The following is a 17,920-nucleotide window of genomic DNA, read 5'->3' as shown; positions in this document are numbered from 1 at the left end:
GCTGATCCCAGACCAAACTGCGGCCTGGCGGAATCATGAGCTAAATAAAAGGGGATTGAGTGTTCTAAGCGACTAAGTTTTGGGGTGGTTACAGAAAGATACAGCCAAAGATAATGGATATAGGCTTGTTCCCTCTCTGTGTGCTGTGGTCCTTTTCCCCCCTCGATGTGATGCAAAGATTAAAATCTTAAGCTCTGCCGCTTTGTAGTTGTGTGAACTCCAGTGTAACATCCCTCCTCTGAGCCTCAGGTTCTTCTGAAAACAGGGCTGAGAATAACAGTGCCTATCACAGGCAGTTGTCATGAAGATAAAATGAGAACTCTCTGCTAGGAGGCCCTGGCAGCCATTCTTGCTGTTTACAAAACACGTCCGTGGTCAATGTCACCGAGCAGGACTGCACTTCCTAGCCGCCCCACCCCCCAACCCCGTTGGGTTTGGTGGGCCATGTGACTAGCTCCATCCCATGAGTTATGTCAAGTCACTTCTGGGTCATGGCATTTAATCACCCACATGAGACATCCCTGTGCTTTTTCCTGTACACAGCAATGTTCGAGTTGGTGGCTGCTCCACGATTGTGATGAGCAGAACACCCTGTGAACGGTGCTGGACATGTAGGGTGAGGGAAGACTCGACTATTTGTGAATGGGGACTTGTTCAGCAAATACTGCTCTCCTCCCTCCCACTGGAAACGGAGCACCCTTCCTTGCTCAGTTGATGTTGGCTTTGACCATATGATTTACTTGACTCAATGGAATGTCAGCACACTGGACTTCAGTAGGGGCTTTTAACGCACTTGGGCTCTTGTGCTCTTGTGATCTGCTGTAAGAACATTAGCCACTGATCCCAGAACTTGAATCCTCCTCCCAAACTGGAGCCAAACCAGCTAATGCAGAGCCAGCCACCCACAAACCCTCAGAAAGAAGAATGCTTGTTGTAATGGTTCAGTTTGGGGATGGTTTGTTACACAGCATTGCTGCAACATTAGTCGACTAATACAACGTTGTTGCTTTAAACCACTGAGATTAGGGACTTGCTTGTTACTGTAGCATAATCTGATTGAGGAGAGTGTTGAGCGCCTTCCAAGTAATGGCCACTCATTGAGTAGCAGCTATTATGATGATTACCATTTACAGACATATTGTCTCTAGAACCAACATTGTCTTACAGATGCTAGGCACCGCACCAAGTGCTTTTGCAGTTTTCTTTCATTTGACACAACAACCCAACGAGGTTATAACTATTACCATCCACATTTTGCAGACGTGAAAACAGGCAAAAAGAGGGAGAGGTTAGTCAGGAGAAGTGATCATGGACTCGGGGTCTGCCCCTCCCTAGTGGTTTGACCCAAGGGAAGTGACCACAACCTGTGGCCTCAGTTTGTTCATCTGTAAAATTGGGATAATAATATCCACTTCACAGAGTTGTTGGGATTCTGAAATGAGGTACAGCATGGAGAACACTGCACAGCAGCCCAGCAGGGAGCACTCCTTTAATAAACAGTAGGGTCTTCTCTCCCTTCCTTGCAAAGAGGAAGTTCCCAAGGGTTAAGACCCCTGCTGTCTGCACCCTACCTTCCTGAGATGCATCATATCACAAGAACTCAGGCACATGGGGAGGTGTAGGCTGAGGACAAATGGAGACCTCAAGCCACATACTCCTCAGTTCTTCACTCCGCCCTGCTAGGGGGCTGGGAGGCTGGAAGGCAGTCTGCTCGGCGGAGGAAGTAGAGATAGGAGGCTGAAGGCACCTGGGCCCCAGCCTTGGCGTAGCAGGCACTCTCCGTAGCACAGCCCCGAGTGGCAAATTTGGGGTTGATGAGACCTGAGAAGGGGATTTCAGAATCGAGTCGGCCCCTACCCCCGCCTTCCTCACCACCCAGGGGCCTTCCCCCCACCCCTCCACTGCCCCACTCTGCATGTCCTCACCCAGTTCCCCGGAGCCACCATCTCCCCTAGAACCTGGCAGTATGGGCTTCCAGTTCTGGGGCCCTGTCCCCTCCTCTAGAGATCCGGGTTCCCCTCACCAGCCTGCACGTTGCCAGCGAAGTAGACGCAGTGGGTTTCCTGGCCAACACAGCGGGCTGCCTGGGTCCCAGGGCACGTCTCCTGAAAGGGCGCGATGCAGGCTGGGCACTGGAGACCATTCTCAGTACGATTGTTCTGGGGAGCTGGGGATGAAGGTGCAGCGTAAGGTGCAGAAATGAAAGCCTTCCCTCACCTCACAACAACCCGGGGGGGGGTTCAGGGGGAGGGACATGGGCTGCGAATGGACACTGCCTTTCCAGGTAAGCAAACTGAGGGGCACGGCAAGCAAGTTGCCCAGTGTCTGAGCGCGGGGCAGAGGCAGGCCGGGGCACACAGAGCGGGCTCTCTAGGGGCGGCTGGAAGAAGCGAGTCCCGATGCGGGGCTGAGCTGGCACTCACGGGGCACGGAGCCATGGTTACAGCCGTCACTCTGGCAGCAGCGGGTGTTGGACACCATGTAGTCCTTGGGGCCCATCGTGGTGGACACGAATCCCGTGTAGCAGTCGCTGTACTTCATGCAGGCCTTGTAGGTGTTCAGAGCGTGATGGCCCTCTGAAGGATGGGGGGCAAGGAAGGGAGGGCCCCCGCTGCGCCTGCTGACCCCACTCCAGCGCGGACCCCGGCCTCCGTGAGAGGGGGGTCTCCCAACCCTGCACTTCCCACACCCCCGCGACTGCCTAGGGTGGTCTCTTCCAGCGCCCCAAAGCCATGCCCCTTTATTTGCCTGGGGTATGGTCTGGAGTAGTTTATAAAGTGGCGCCCCCGCCACCCGCCCCATTACCATAGCCCCCAGTCTGCCTGATGGCCTCTTGCAGCTCCCCATTGCCAAGCCCAGGTGCCTGCCTGACCGGGTCCCTTCTGCCCCGCCCCGCCCCACTGCCATCTTCCAAAGGTCCTGTCTAGGCTTGTGCGAAATGGTCTCTCCCAGCCTTCTCCATCTTCGCCCTCCTCCTGCACCTTCCAAATCCCTTCCAACAAACCCTGGGAGGCCACCCCCAACCCCACCCTGCAACACCCATATCCTCTAAGGTGGTCTCTTGCTGCCCCCACGTCTTGGCTGCAGTGGTCTCTTCCAGTCTCCATGGTCTTCCCCCTCGCGACCAAGTGGTGGTCTCTCCCAACCCAATCCAAGGATTTTCCTCATCACCCCCTAAAAGGTGCTTTTTCCCCACCTTCCTCTCCCCCAGTCCCAGGGTTTGAATCTCCCTCCTATAAGCCTGGGGTCGTCTCTTCAAGGCCTTCGGGTCCTTTCGCCCACCTGCCAACGCCTGCTCGCTGGGTAGGGCAGCGTGCAATCCTCTATCCCACCCTCCTTACACACCCCCTCCGGTAGGGCGTGGTTTCTTCCTACACTCCAGGTGGCCCTCAGCTCCGCCGCCTTCACACCTGCCGACTCGGCCCCATCATCTCCCTTCCTGTGCCTAATGAATGGTCCTTTTCAGCTTTGAATGAAAAGCCCTGCGCTCCACCCCCACCCCCTGCCGCCCCCGTGGTCTCTCCATCTCTCCCCTTCTCCCCCATCCTTTCTCGGGTCTGGGGCGGTCCCTTCCATTGAAGTCACGCCCTCCTCTCCCAATTCACCCACCTGCCTCCCCATCTCCATCTACTTCTCTTCACGACGATTTGCTTCATACTTCAGGGTTCTCCTTCCTCTCCTGTCTGGCATGGTCCCTTTTATGTCTCTCCCTCGACCTCCTCCTGTCGGGAATGGTCCCTTCCAGCCCGCACCACCCCCACCATCCCTGGGGCGGGGGGTGGAGTCTCTTCCTCCCATTTTGGACGATTCCTCCCTCTCACCCTAAATGGTCAACCCGATCACATTCTTCCCAACCCACACCAGCCTCTTCCTTCTCTTCTATTCCTCCCCCACCCCCATTCTACCTCCTGCCTATTAGATTCTACCCCTCTCACCTGTTCTGTTCCCCCATGTCCTTTCCTTTCCTCATCTCCACCTGCCTAAGAAAGTCTCTATATCTGCCCCCGCCCCCCCCAATCTAATATTTTGCAGAGTCTCGTTTTCCGAAATCCCTGAGAACAATGGTTTCTATCATCCCATCGAATTCGCTTCCTTCCACCCACCACCTCAGGATAGTCTTTCCCTCTTCCCTGACCTCCCACACGAGCACCGTGATGATCCCTCCCTTGGCGTGAAGCTATCTTCTACCCTTGAAGGCACAACCACCTCCCCAGGGTGTGACGCCAGACCCTCTTCGTACTTGTGCTCGACTCCCCGACGATGACCACGCATGCGTCCTTGCCGGCCTCGCAGGCCTTCATTTTTCCGCTGCACGTGGGCCCGGAGCCCCGGCACACTTCACAGCTCAGCGGGCACCCTGCAGTGTAGAGAGCCAGGCTGTCGACATGAGGGGCATGGTCAGCGGACCACCAATGAGACCTCAGGGTCCAGAGGGAGATGGGGCAAAGGGGGCCGATTTGGAGTCCTGAGGGAGGAGGGACAGGTGTCTCCCTAATTGTTCAGGGGTGGAGCACTGACCGCTGTCCAGGGAGCTGTCCAGGGCTCTTGCTGGGACGCGGTGGTGAAGCCAGCAAGGCCGCTTCCAGGGGCGGGAAGCGACTCCACCAGGGAGCCTGTTTCCCTAATTACAAGGCTGGGGACTTGGAACGCTAGGGTCCTCTGAGAAGGCTGGGGGACAGGGAGGGGTCCTGGCGAAGGTTTCCAAGGGCTTTTGTGAAGCTTCAGGTCCAGCTGTTTCTTGGACACAAGACCAGGTGTAGGTCTTGGGGATGGTAGGAGCTCAGGCAGGGGAACCTGAGCCTGGGGTCTTCATCCCAGATCAAGAAGGGAGAGTCAAGACCAAGAGGGCAGAGAGCATGGACTCCTTGGTCCTAAGAGAGGAGGCAACTGGGGGCCCAGACATGGGTCCTGGGGAAGGTGGAGCTTGTCTGAACTCCTGCCTCTAAGGGAGGGGGGGCTGGGGGTCTGAACTCTAGAATCCAGGAAGAAAGGAAATCTCTACTCCCCCATGCCACCCTCCCCCCAGCTTTTTTTTTTTTTTCCCCCTTTCTAGTCATGCTCTCATCCAATTTCCTAGACTTCCTGTCTTATTTGGAGACCTTGCCTGGGGGGACAGAGGATTCAGAGCCCACCAAGCTCCCTCCTTTCTCAGGGATCCAGTCACATGAACTTTTGAGCTTTTCTTCCCTTGAGGCCCCAGGCTTTCTCTCCCTTCAGACCCTGCCTTCACCATGAATCTGAATTCCCAGGACACCACCTCTGTCCCCCTCCAAGACCTTGCTGAGTGCTCTCCCATGGTCCTCATGGTCCAGATCCCTTCTCACTTACCCAGACCCAGGAGGGTGCAGAGCAGCGTAAAGGCCAGCAGGAAGGTCCCCGGTTTCATGGGAGTCCTCATGGTGAGTGAACCTGTAGTCGCAGGTCCCCAGCCCTTATAGGAAGCTGAGGAGGGGCGGGTCTGGATCCACCTTCACCCTGAGGTGAGAAATAGCTGAGGTAAGATCTCAGGGCAGGCCTTTGTGGCTCTGCGTTGGGGATACGGAACCAGAATCCAAAAGGGACATGGGCATCTCATGCTCAGCTACCTGCTCCGCAGGGACCCCAGGACTCTGGGCTTCTAGCCCCCTCTTCCATCAAGACCCAGAAGGTCACTTTCCTGTTTTCTCACATTCCCACCGCCCTCCTCTCCCCCTCTTTTCTGGCCTGAAGCCCAAGGTCAGAGTCGGGTCACTTGATTCCCTCTAGGTATAGGGTGGCTGCTAGGACTGAGATCCCCTCTCTCTTCCCTCTCTTTCCAAGGAGGCGCCCAGCGTGGGTGGGGCCCTACTTGGGAGGGCCCAGCATGTCCAGGCTCGTTCTGCGGGGGACTAGGCGCCCTGTCTCTCTTCCTTCGTGCGCTTGGCTCATATTCCCTGTTCTGTGTTTGGGCTGTCCCCAGCTCCGACCCCGCCTGGGGCTGCACCTCTGGGTCTCATGGGGACCGAACAGAGGGATGACTGTCAACAGGCAGGGGCGGGCGTGGTAGGAGACAGATGCCCACAGGTCACATATTGGGAAACTGAGGCATCGGTGAAAGCATTCTAGGTTGGGTGTATCTGGTTTGGATGCATGCTTTGGGTCTTATTTAGATAAGTCTTTGATCCACTCTCTCTTGGCCTCAGGCATAACCTTGGAGAGATCGGAGATTTTGTTCGTGTGTGCATGGTGGTGGGGTAGCGGGGAGGAGTGTAACCGCAGGAACCCGTGGAGAGGATCCCGTAGAGGTATGCTCCAGGTTCCCTGGGAAAAACCAGTCAGGTCTGCGTTCTCCTATTTTCTAAGGCTTCAGTTTGGGCGGTGACTGCATCGTCCAATGAGAATGGCGAATTTTTTTCTAGGGGCCAATCCCGGAGGCCGCTCCTGTTGCCAGGCGCCCAGAAAGCAGGGTGTGAACGACACCGGGAGGCGGAGCTTAGGGGAAAGCCCGTTGCTAGGGAACTAAGCGCCTCGCTCCGGAGAGGCGAGACTGGGCATGCGCGGCGTCGACGCGTGAGCCGGCGCGCCGCGGTTTGAAAGGCCCGAAGCCTGTGCGCTTGCGCACTTCAGCCCGCGCAGGGAGCACCCCCCCTCCCCAAACACCCCCCAAACTCGGACCTTCTTTCATCCTTCGCGCCAGGCGAAGCCCAAGACGTTGACATGCCGGAGATCCGTCTCCGCCATGTGGTGTCCTGCAGTAGCCAGGACTCGGTGAGGAGCTGGCTTGGGAGGAGGTTGGAAGACGTCAGGGAATCCATGCGGGGGCACCACAGGAACTTTGGGAGAATGAAAGGGAACTTCACGGAAGTCTGTGGCGGGTCATGGGGGAATTCCAGGAGGCTATGAGGGAATTCTGGGAGAGATGTGGAATAGGGGAACTTCCGGTCGGGAAAGGAGGCACTGGGGAGCATCCAGGGGAAAATGTTACAGGGGACTCGAGGCAGGGTGTGGTGGGATTAACGGGGAATTTTAAATCTGGGGCAGCGCAGAGGGCTCGGGAGGACTCAAAGGAATAATGTGAGAGCCGGGGACCGAGCTCCCTTCCCTGTACCCTTACTTTCCCTTTTCCACGCTTATCTCCAGACCCACTGTGCAGAAAACCTCCTCAAGGCGGACACTTACCGAAAATGGCGAGCAGCCAAGGCAGGCGAGAAGACCATCTCTGTGGTGCTCCAGGTGATCCTGCCCTCCCCCTGTCTCCTTCCTAATAGGAGTCTGGAGACTCAAGGTTCAGACACGGCTCTTGAGCCAACTGGCAGTGGGTTAAGACACTTTCCCTTCTGGACTTCAGCTTCCTTACCTGGAAAATGGGCAGTGTGATTGCTGTGCCCCTTAGCAGAGGACACAGGTGGCCCAAGGACTAGGCCAGGATGACCATAGGAATCAATGTGTGGTTGTTTTTACTTTCTGGGCCTCAGTTTCCTCAGCTGGAACAGAGTGAATCATTCTCACTATCCTGCCTCCTGAAGTCAGTGGGCTCAGGGCTCGAAAGTGTCCCCGAAGTTCATGGAAACCAATCAACCCCATTTTAAAGATGGGGAAACTGAAGCGGGAAGTGGGGAGGAGTGACGTGGCTAGGCTAAGTGCCATTCTAGAATGCTTGCCAGGTTCTTCTGAGTGCTCTCACCCACTCTTCACCCCAGTGCTGTGAAGTTGGAGGGAGGCACGGAGGAAAGTGTGGCTTGACCCCATATGGTTACAGAATTCCAAGCGGGCTGTTCCTGTCACGGATAAGAAACTGGTGGGAGGAGAGAGCTAAGCATGTTTGAAGCATCTGCTCTGTGCTGGGTACTGGCCTGGATGATCTCGCTGTTCACAGGCGCAGTGTGACGCAGGGGCCCTTATCACCATCAGTCAATGGCATGCTAAGACTCAAACCCACATTGGTGCTCTGAACACTTTGTCACACTGCTTTGTGTTCACACACTGGCTTTCTTTTTTTTTTTTTTAAAGATTTTATTTATTTATTTATTTCACAGAGAGAGAGACACAGCGAGAGAGGGAACACAAGCAGGGGGAGTGGGGGAGGGAGAAGCAGGCTTCCCGCCGAGCAGGGAGCCCGATGTGGGGCTCGATCCCAGGACCCTGGGATCATGACCTGAGCCGAAGGCAGACGCCTAACGACTGAGCCACCCAGGCGCCCCTGGGGAGGGATGTTGCGGAGCAAGGCTTACATGATTGTGTCGAACCTTTTCTTGGTATCTCTTTTGCCCAGTGGTTCCGAAAAAGTTTGAGCTCACAGAGCCTTTTTAGAATTAGAGAGAAGCTGAGGATTCTCTCCCCAGGAAAAATACGCAGACCTATAAGACTTTCTGATTTTAGAAGTTTAAACATCTCCTCAGTCCCTAACAGAATAATAATAATGAGAGCTGACATTGGTTCAACGTTGCAACTGCCAGTTATGGTTTTGAACACCTCACATGGATCAACTCACTGAATCTATAAAAACCCCATGACCTAGAGTCTAGTATTATCTCCATTTGAGAGATGAGGAAACTGAGTCCCAGAGAGGTTATGCCACTTGATTAAAGCCAGTGTTTAAAACTGAGGAGGTACAAAACAAATAAATATATAAACTGAGGGAGGGACAAGTTGCTCACAATTTAGTCTTGGGACCTGGATTCAAGTCCCCATCTCTTCCTCTTACTCATTCTGTGACCTCAGGCACATTTTTCCATTTCTCTGAACCTGTTTTCTCACCTGTCCATTGAGAATAATGAGATCTAAGCCCGGGGTCATTGTGAAAATGAGGTGACATAACGTCTGCAAAAGTGCTCTGTCAACAGCTAGATGTTTGTGTAAAGGGAGGGATTCCTGTTTTTATTACTGGGTGATGATTCTGCTGGGTTCTCTTAGGATCAGGTGACCCTGGGAGAATCACATTCCATTCTGTACCCTAGTTGCAGTGGGAGCAGAGAGACCAGAGGGAGGAGAGACGTGACAGGGGGATGCGGGAACCAGAGGGGCCAGAGCAAAGCACAGGGTTCTCTGGTCTGGGAGACTGAGGGAGATATTGCAGCTGTCACTGAAATGGGAAACCCAGAGAAGGGGCAGCTTGAGAAGGTGATACCTTCAGCTGGGATGTCCAGGCGTGCCGTGACTTTGGGACTGAGGTCCAGGTGGCAATTAGGAATCAGAACCCAACCTGGATGGAGACAGAGGTGTGGAAGTTGTCAGCGCAGGGGCAGGACCTATAGACTGAGGAGTGAATGGATTCTTATGTTCATTCGTTCATTAATTATTTATGAAGCACCTTCTATAGGCCAAGCGCTGTTTTAGGTCCTGGAGCTACACAGCAGCAGACAGCACGAGACCAAAATATGTCAGTCGTGTGGAGCTTTCATGTTAGGAGGAAAAGACTGACAAACCAATATGTAAAGAGCATCAGAGGGATGGTGAGTGCTGTGGAGTAACATTAAACCCTTAAGAGGAAAGGGGAATGCTGCAGCTGGAGGAGGAGGCAGTGACAGGAAGTGTTTCTTTCTTTAAAGATTTTATTTATTTATTTGACAGAGAGAGAGACAGCGAGAGAGGGAACACAAGCAGGGGAGTGGGGGAGGGAGAAGCAGGCTTCCCACGGAGCAGGGAGCCCGATGCGGGGCTCGATCCCAGGACCCTGGGATCATGACCTGAGCCGAAGGCAGACGCTTAACCGACTGAGCCACCCAGGCGCTCCAAGAGGTTTTTTTTTTTTTTAAAGATTTTATTTATTTATTTGACAGAGAGAGACATAGCGAGAGAGGGAACACAAGCAGGGGGAGTAGGAGAGGGAGAAGCAGGCTTCCCGAGGAGCAGGGAGCCCAATGTGGGGCTCGATCCCAGGACCCTGGGATCACGACCTGAGCCGAAGGCAGACGCTTAACGACTGAGCCACCCAGGCACCCCGGTTTTTCTTTTAATAGGGATCCAGGAAGGCCTCCCTGAGCAGGTGACATTGAGCATAGTGAGCTATGTAAAGATCTGGGAGGAAACACAGACTCTGCGGCGGCCTGGCACCTGGCGTGCTGGAGGAACAGCAAGGAGGCCAGTGTGGATGCAGTGGAGTTAGCCAAGGTGGGGAGAAGCAGGAGATGAGCTAATGGGGTGGAGGTGGAGGGCCCCCAACACACTGAAGGCCTGAGAGCCACTGTAAGTACTTGAGCTTTTACTCTGGATGAGTTGGGAGCCACTGAAGGGCTCTGAGCAAAGGAGGAACAGAAGCAAACTTAGCTTCTCACGGAATCCTGCTTTCCGCGTTGAGAATAAAGCGCAGGGGGCAAGCGGCATCGCAGCGACTGTTAATTTATCCCACATGAGAGACACTTTGGGCAATCTTTTTTTTTTTTTTTTAAGATTTTATTTATTTGACAGAGACACAGCGAGAGAGGGAACACAAGCAGGGGGAATGGGAGAGGGAGAAGCAGGCTTCCCGCTGAGCAGGGAGCCCAATGCGGGGCTCGATCCCAGGACCCTGGGATCATGACCTGAGCCGAAGGCAGACGCTTAACGACTGAGCCACCCAGGCGCCTCCACTTTGGGCAATCTGATTGCATTTGGCAATGGCCAGGATTCAGGGCGACTCCAGATTCATCTAATGCTAATTCTGGTTCTTGTCAAGTGAGTGGAAAGGCAGACATTTCCGGACACAGATGCGTGTGGGTTAATCTGTGGAGTGTTCCTCCCAACCATGTTATGCAACATCTGGATTGCCACACAGGGTTCAACCCTCTGCTCGTGACGGCCACACGCACCTTTTTTGTTTGCAGTAGCTGACGGAGGCTCCGAGGATAACCCATCAGCTGCTCCCAGGAGGGGAGTTCCAGCTTCTTGGCTAACCGCTCCTGGGCCGGAGGGCATGGCTGGGACGAGGTCCAGGTAGCTCTGGTGCCCCGCTGACATGCGTTCTTTAGAAGAAATGCTTAACAGCAGGGTGGCGCACGTTTTGTGGTGGTTTTTCAGTGGCTTTCTAACCGTTCAGTTTGCCCTCGTGGTGTTTTCAATTGTTTTTCGCTTATTTGATGTGTAACAGGTGTACCACAAAGCGCACTGTTCAGTGAATCCTCACAGACTGCAAGCCACGTACTCCCCATCTACACCCCATCCACATCCGAGTCACAGAACGGGCCCGGGCCCCAGGCCCCCTGCGTTCCTTCCTGTCCCTGCGCCCCACAGGGTAGCAACCGTCCTGATTTTTAGTAGCACAGATTCGTTTTGCCTCTTTTTGAATTTTATATAGATGGAAGCACGCAGGATAGACGTCTGTGGCTGCTGTCACTCAGCCTGATGTTTGTGCCTTTTTTTATTTTTAAAGATTTTATTTGACAGAGAGAAAGACGGAGCACAAGCAGGGGGAGCGGCAGGCAGAGGGAGAGGGAGAAGCAGGCTCCCCTTCCGAGCAGGGAGCCTGATGTGGGGCTCGATCCCAGGACCCCAGGACCATGACCTGAGCCGAAGGCAGACGCTTAACCGACTGAGCCACCCAGGCGCCCCTGATGTTTGTGACGCTGATCCACATTGGTGGGTGTAGCTGTGGATGGCTCGTTTTCATTTCTGTGTAGTACTCCATAGCTGGAGAATACCATTGCAGTTTTATTAACTTTTTTTTATTTTATTTTTTAATTTATTTTTATTTTTTTTAAAATATTTTATTTATTTATTTGACAGAGAGAGACACAGCGAGAGAGGGAACACAAGCAGGGGGAGTGTGAAAGGGAGAAGCAGGGTTCCCGCCGAGCAGGGAGCCTGATGTGGGGCTCGATCCCAGGACCCTGGGATCATGACCTGAGCCGAAGGCAGACGCTTAACGACTGAGCCACTCAGGTGCCCCTATTAACTTTTTTTTAAATAAAGATTTTATTTATTTATTTGACAGAGAGAGAGCATATGCAGGGGGAGGGACAGATGGAGAGGGAGAAGCAGACACCTCGCTGAGCAGGGTCCCTGACAGGGCTCGATCCCAGGACCTTGTGATCATGACCTGAGCCGAAGGCAGACGCTTAACCAACTGAGCCACCCAGACGCCCCAGTTTTATTAACTTTTTGAATGAGTATTGTATGTATATGGTGCAAAATTTAAAAGGCACAAAAGGGTTTACACCCCCCTCTCCCTGCTTGTTTCCACCCTGTCCTGTTCCCTCTATAGGCAGCCACTGTTGGCAGTTTCTCACGTGGCCCTCCTGGGTCACTGAACACCCATAAACAAGTTTGTCCACCTCTTCCACCAAGTACATAGTATATGCACCGTTCTCCCCCCTTGCTTTCTTTCAAATAACAATAGATCTTGGAGATCCAGTGGCATGGGGTAAAGTTCTACCTGATTCCTTTATTTATTTATTTATTTATTTATTTTTAAAGATTTTATTTATTCATTTGAGACATAGAGAGAGAGAGAGCATGAGCAGTGGGAGAGGCAGAAGCAGGCTTCCCACTGAGCCAGGAGCCCGATGTGGGGCTTGATCCCAGGACCCCAGGATCATGACCTGAGCTGAAGGCAGATGCCCAACCATCTGAGCCACCCAGGCGCCCCTACCTGATTCCTTTAAATGGTGCATAACCTTGCCTTTCCTGGACGTGGAACAATTTTTTAACAAAATGTCTCTCAGGAACTTTGCGAGCCTTCCCAGCCCCATTTGTTTTCCTGTCGTGAGTTATGTCTTCCTGAGAAAGGTGCACATGAACCTGGCCACGGATGACCGGCATTTCATGCTTGAGCTCGTCTCCTATCCGCTGACGCTGAACACTTACTTTTTTTTTTAAGTAAGCGTGGGGCTTGAACTCACAACCCTAAGATTGAGATCTGAGCTGAGATCAAGAGTCAGACGATTAACCAACTGAGGCTGGTCACCTCGCTTTTTTTTTTTTTTTTTAAGATTTTATTTATTTATTTGACAGAGAGAGAGCGAGAGAGGGAATACAAGCAGGGGGAGGGGGAGAGGGAGAAGCAGGCTTCCCGCTGAGCAGGGAGCCCGACATGGGGCTTGATCCCAGGACCCTGGGATCATGACCTGAGCCGAAGACAGACGTTTAACGACTGAGTAACCCAGGCGCCCCAATTTTTTTTTTTTTAAGATAAAATTCACATACCATGAAATTCACCATCTCAGCCATGTAAAGCGTACAGTTCAGTGGGTCTTGGCATCTCGACAGCGTTCTGCAGTCACTGCCACTAGTCGAGAACATTTTTATCGCCCAGAGAAACCCCATCACCATTCAGCAGTCCTCCCTGTTCCCTCCGCTGCCCAAGCTGCCCCCCGGCAACCACTGATCCACTTTTTGTCTCTGTAGATTTGTCTGTTCTGGACCTTTCACATAGACAGGATCATACGCTATGACCTTTGTGTCTGATTTCTCTTACCGAGCATACACCCGAGATTCCTATGTGTTGTCCTGTGTGTCAGCCTTTTCTGTTCCATCACGTGGATACACCGCACGCTGCATGTCCGCTCATAAATTGATGGACGTTTGGGTTGTCTCGATATGTGAACACTGTGGCCGGAAATTCTTTATCACAAAGAAGAAATACAAGGCAGTACCTGTGCGTGTTTAAAGTACAAGTAGTTAATATATGCAAAAAAAAATCATTCACTCACAATACAGATTGAGCCTTGTGCTTTGTCACGTGGGAAAGGTAAAGATGTTGGCTTTTTACCTCGAGGGTTGAAATAGGGGAGTTGAGAAGGAGTGTGGGGCTGTAGGCAGGCAGCTGCTGGGTCAAATTTCTCTCCATCATTAGCCACGTGTGACATGTGAGCTATTTCTTTAACGTGTCTGAGCCTCTTTGCCCATCTGTAACACCGGGAGAGTACCAGACCCTTCCTTCTAAGGTAGTTGTGAGGTGAGGATTCATGGATGCCCGGCCCACGAAGAGCTTAGCCAATCGTGATAGACAGAGTCATGGCCTCTAAAAGACATCCACGTCCTGATCCCTAGAACCTGGGAATGTGTCACTTTACACAGCAGAGGGGACTCTATGGACGTGGTGAAGTTAAGGATCTTGAGGTAGTGAGATTAGCTTGGGTTATTTGGAGGATAGGAGGGGACCCAGCATCCTCACAGGGGTCCTTATAAGGAAAGAGGGAGGCAGGCCAACCAGAGAAGGAGACATGAAGAGGGAAACAGAGGCCGGAGTGATGCCGTCGCTGGCTTTGGAGGCGGAGGAAGGGGCCACAAGCTGAGGAACACATGTGGCTTCTAGAAGCTGGAAATAGGGCAAGGAAACAGATTCTCCCCTAGAACCTCCAGAAGGAATGCAGCCCCGCTGACACCTGGATTGAAGCCCTGTGAGACCAAGTTTCAGGCTTCTTTTTTTTTTTTTTTTAAATATTTTATTTATTTATTTGAGAGAAACAGAGATAGTGAGAGAGAGCTCGAGCAGGAAGGAGGGGGAGAAGCAGGCTTCCCACGGAGCAGGGAGCCCGATGCGGGGCTCGATCCCAGGACCCCGGGATCATGACCTGAGCCGAAGGCAGAGGCTTAACCATCTGAGCCACCCAGGCGCCCCCCAAGTTTTAGGCTTCTGACCTCCAGATCTGTAAGAGGTATTGTTGTTAACCAGTGAGTTTGCGGTCATCTGTTACAGCAGCAGTGGGACACGAATACACCAGGCCCCCGGCACACAGTGAGAATCTGAAAGTGTTGGCCACGATGATTCCTTTGTGAAAGGATGGGGACACTGAGGCAAGTGCCTCACCAAAGCCACTTGGTCAGGAAGGGCAGAGCCCGAGTTACAACTCGGGGCATTGGTTCCTTCAGCAAATGGTTACTAGGCGCTTCCCGTCCATCTGTCCATCCATCCATCAGGAACGTATTGAAGTTCCTGTGGGAACAGTGTCCGCTGACATTTAGGAGTGTTTGCTCTGTGGCAGGCACTATTCCAGGGGCTTCTTATGTATCCCTCATTTGAATCTTCACAATGACTCTCTGAGTTCGAAGTTGTCACTGTGCCCATTTTATAGGTTAGGAAACTGAGACACAAGGGGTGAAATGAAACTCTTTGCTCCAGGGTCACACAGACTAAGTAAGCAGAGCTGGGAAGGACCAGACACTGTTCGGCATTCACAACACAGTGGGGAATGACTTAGATATTGTCTCTGCCTTCATGGAGCTTAAAAGTCTGGTGGGGGAAACAGATGCCAGAGATGCAAATAAAAAGTGTAGTTACATAATTAAGTGGTGATAACTGAAGAAAAATAAGAGTGGTTTAGGCAGGGGGGATGGCAGGTGCAAAGGCCCTGTGGTGGAAAGGAGCCATTGTGCTCTTGGGATGGAAGGAAGGCTGGCGTGGCTGGAGGGGAGCCATCAAGTGTGGCAGGAGGCTGAGAAGTCAGACTAGGACCTGTGTACCTGGGCAGCACCGCACACCGTCCCAGGGCTCAGAGCTGTGGAGGCAGGGGGAGCCGTCAGGAGGCCAGCTTGGCTCTGCCATGGGAAGCCCCTTCCCTCAGCACCGCCTCCTTCTCCAGCGTGCCCGTGATGGGGTGGAGGAGCACGCGTGGACTTGAGCCAGCCTCCCTGGGCTGCAGGCCCGGCTCTGCCACTCACCAGCTGTGCGACCTTGGGGAAGTTACATAACCGCTTCCTGCCTTTGTTCGCTCGCGTGTTAAGTGAGCCATTGTGAGGAGAGGAGATGCACGTATTGCGTGTCCGGTACGACGTGAGCACTTCAGTTGTTCGCTGCAGGTGTTACTGTGGCTGTTATTTTCGTGAGTCATCTCAGCTCTTTTCAGGAGGAGGGTTATAAGGACAGCCCGCCCATCCCACACGGAAGAAAACCGCCGCTCAGAGAGGTTGCAGGGCCCTGGGCTTGCTCAGCTTAGAAATGGCAGGGCTGGATTTGAACCCAGGCTCGTCTACCCCAAGTCCAGGCTCCTTCCTCCCCTGTAGGGATGTCTCTGTGGCGGCGTGTAGGCGAAGTCTGGGCGAGTGACAGGGCCGACTGGAGCATCAGATGCTCCTGGGGGCGGTGGACTAGGTACCTTTGAGTGCTGTAATAACTTGTCATTCTAGAAGCCAAAGAGAAGAGCCCCGAACTGGAGAGCCGACTTGCATCATCCGTTCCTAACTGCCTTCCCCCCCCACACGGCTTTCTGTGCCTTTAACTGTCAAGACGGGAATGGCAGACCCTTTTTCGGGGAGCCTTCCTCCACATAGATAGCTCTTTCCTTCCTTTAGAAAGTAGTTATGGAGCATTGACTAACAGTGCCTCCTGACTGACCGGGGCAGAGTGTCTACTACATGCTGTGCAGTGTGGCCATAGTATTCGTGTGTATACTCCTGGATTTGGTGATTATCCCCATTTTACAGATGAGGATACTGAGGCTCCAAGAGACTGGCTGACAAGGCCATTTCGCTAGTGTATGGCAGAGCTGGGATTCAAACCCAGGAAGCCATGGTGAGCAAAACCACACCAGGCCCCTACCCGGGGGGAGCTTCCTCAGAGTCCTGTGTGACTGGGGGGAGAGGGGACAGATGTGCCATTTGTGTGCATGATTATTTGAATGAAGTTGGAACCCTGGCAGGTGCTACCACGGAGAGCTCCATGGCAGCGGGTTCCACACCGATCTGGCGGAGTCTGGAGGTGTTGGGGAGGCAAGCATGGGGGCTCATGCATTCATCCAGGGAAGATCTCCTGAGCTCCGACCTCTGGGCCATGCCCTGTGCTACACGCGGGGGACACGGTGACACCCCTTACCCTGGTTCCCACTGTCACAGAGCTGACATTGCGAGGGGACGTGGCAGCCCAGCTGGGGGTCAGACCTCTCCTGAGGGCCCACAGTGAGGCCAGGGGCAGAGCAGGCCCTGACAGTGGGCTTTCCCCTCCCACAGCTGGAGAAGGAGGAACAGATACACAGCGTGGACATCGGCAATGACGGCTCGGCCTTCGTGGAGGTGCTGGTGGGCAGCTCGGCTGCAGGGGCTGGGGAGCAAGACTACGAGGTAAGCAGGGCTTCAAGATGAGCCCCATGCTGATCCCTGCCCCAGGTGCCCTCAGCCCCGTTCCCGCCAGGGCCTCCTGGGTGAGTCCCACTGCCCTCTGCCCCCTGGAGGAGCAGGCACAGGTGATAAACCGCACACCAGGGCAGAGACCCACGTTTGCTTCGGGGAGGGGGCCGTGAACAACCGGGCACACTTGTTTGGTCTAAGAGGCAGCCACTGCTTGAGGGCAAACCTGCTTTTCTGTGGTCCTAGAGGTTCTCACAGATGTCCTGGCAAATCGAGATTCCGCATTGTTTGGGATGCCTCTGTTAGTCACTTTATTTTTTTTTTATTTTTTTAAAGATTTTATTTATTTATTTGACAGAGAGAGACACAGTGAGAGAGGGAACACAAGCAGGGGGAGTGGGAGAGGGAGAAGCAGGCTTCCCGCTGAGCAGGGAGCCCGATGTAGGGCTCGATCCCAGGACCCTGGGATCATGACCTGAGCCGAAGGCAGACGCTTAACAACTGAGCCACCCAGGCACCCCTGTTAGTCACTTTATATGGGACAAATGTTGACAAGAAAGAATGCCTTTTGCTCTATTAAAGATATTTTATTTTATTTATTTTATTTATTTTTTAAAGGTTTTATTTATTTGAGAGAGAGAGAGAAAGCAAGCGCGGGGGGAAGGGCAGAGGGAGAGGGAGAAGCAGACTCCCTGCGAAGCAGGCTCCCCGCTAAGCAGGGAGCCTGACATGGGCTCGATCCCAGGACCCCGGGATCACGACCTGAGCTGAAGGCAGACGCTTAACCGACTGAACCATCAAGACGCCCCTATTTTATTTTATTTTTGAAGATTTATTTATTTGGGAGAAAGAGAATGTGAGCGTGAGGAGCGGGGGGGCAGAGGGGGAGGGAAAGAATCTCCAGCAGACTCCCTGCTAAGCTTGGAGCCGGATGTGGGGCTGTATCCCGGGACCCTGAAACTATGACCTGAGCCAAAATCAAGAG

General features: G+C 53.3%; 2 protein-coding genes across 7 annotated transcripts in view; one reads left to right on the top strand and one right to left on the bottom strand.

The window, feature by feature from the left end:
• Positions 1–1,471: 1,471 nt before the first annotated feature.
• PINLYP (phospholipase A2 inhibitor and LY6/PLAUR domain containing) lies at positions 1,472–6,773 on the bottom strand. 2 transcript variants are annotated; one of them, XM_036107344.2, is made up of 6 exons: positions 6,634–6,773; positions 5,329–5,475; positions 4,241–4,357; positions 2,424–2,576; positions 2,024–2,167; positions 1,472–1,821 (listed from the first exon to the last, which is right to left on the bottom strand). In XM_036107344.2, the coding sequence occupies exons 2-6, from the start codon at positions 5,396–5,398 to the stop codon at positions 1,667–1,669; spliced, it is 639 nt and encodes a 212-aa protein (XP_035963237.1). In that variant the 5' UTR covers positions 5,399–5,475; positions 6,634–6,773; the 3' UTR covers positions 1,472–1,666. The 2 variants fall into 2 exon arrangements, with proteins under 2 accessions (XP_035963237.1, XP_077918864.1); XM_078062738.1 differs by lacking the exon at positions 6,634–6,773 and adding an exon at positions 5,586–5,690.
• Positions 6,600–17,920, top strand: part of XRCC1 (X-ray repair cross complementing 1) — a 26,592-nt gene continuing 15,271 nt past the window's right edge. For 2 of the 5 annotated variants that reach the window (XM_036107322.2, XM_078062727.1), the window contains exons 1-3: positions 6,600–6,726; positions 7,099–7,191; positions 16,819–16,929. In XM_036107322.2, the coding sequence (XP_035963215.1) occupies positions 6,676–6,726; positions 7,099–7,191; positions 16,819–16,929 (255 nt within the window). In that variant the 5' untranslated portion in view covers positions 6,600–6,675. Of the gene's footprint in view, positions 6,727–7,098; positions 7,192–16,163; positions 16,385–16,818; positions 16,930–17,920 lie in introns of those variants that run through there. The other 3 variants (XM_036107323.2, XM_036107321.2, XM_036107324.2) reach the window with 3 other exon arrangements.

The sequence above is a fragment of the Halichoerus grypus genome, chromosome 15 (genome assembly GCF_964656455.1).
Source record: "Halichoerus grypus chromosome 15, mHalGry1.hap1.1, whole genome shotgun sequence".
NCBI lineage: Eukaryota > Metazoa > Chordata > Mammalia > Carnivora > Phocidae > Halichoerus > Halichoerus grypus.
Note: the sequence above shows the minus strand (reverse complement) of the source record. Positions and strands in the feature narration are given on the sequence as shown.

Bases quoted from the DNA above. Each gene is read 5' to 3' on its own strand.
- PINLYP (XM_036107344.2), bottom strand. From the start codon at position 5,398: ATGAGGACTCCCATGAAACCGGGGACCTTCCTGCTGGCCTTTACGCTG. The intron at 4,358-5,328 runs GTAAGTGAGAAG...TCTACACTGCAG, and splicing joins CTGCACCCTCCTGGGTCTGG to GGTGCCCGCTGAGCTGTGAA. The intron at 1,822-2,023 runs GTGAGGGGAACC...TCCCCTTCTCAG, and splicing joins CGCTGGCAACGTGCAGGCTG to GTCTCATCAACCCCAAATTT.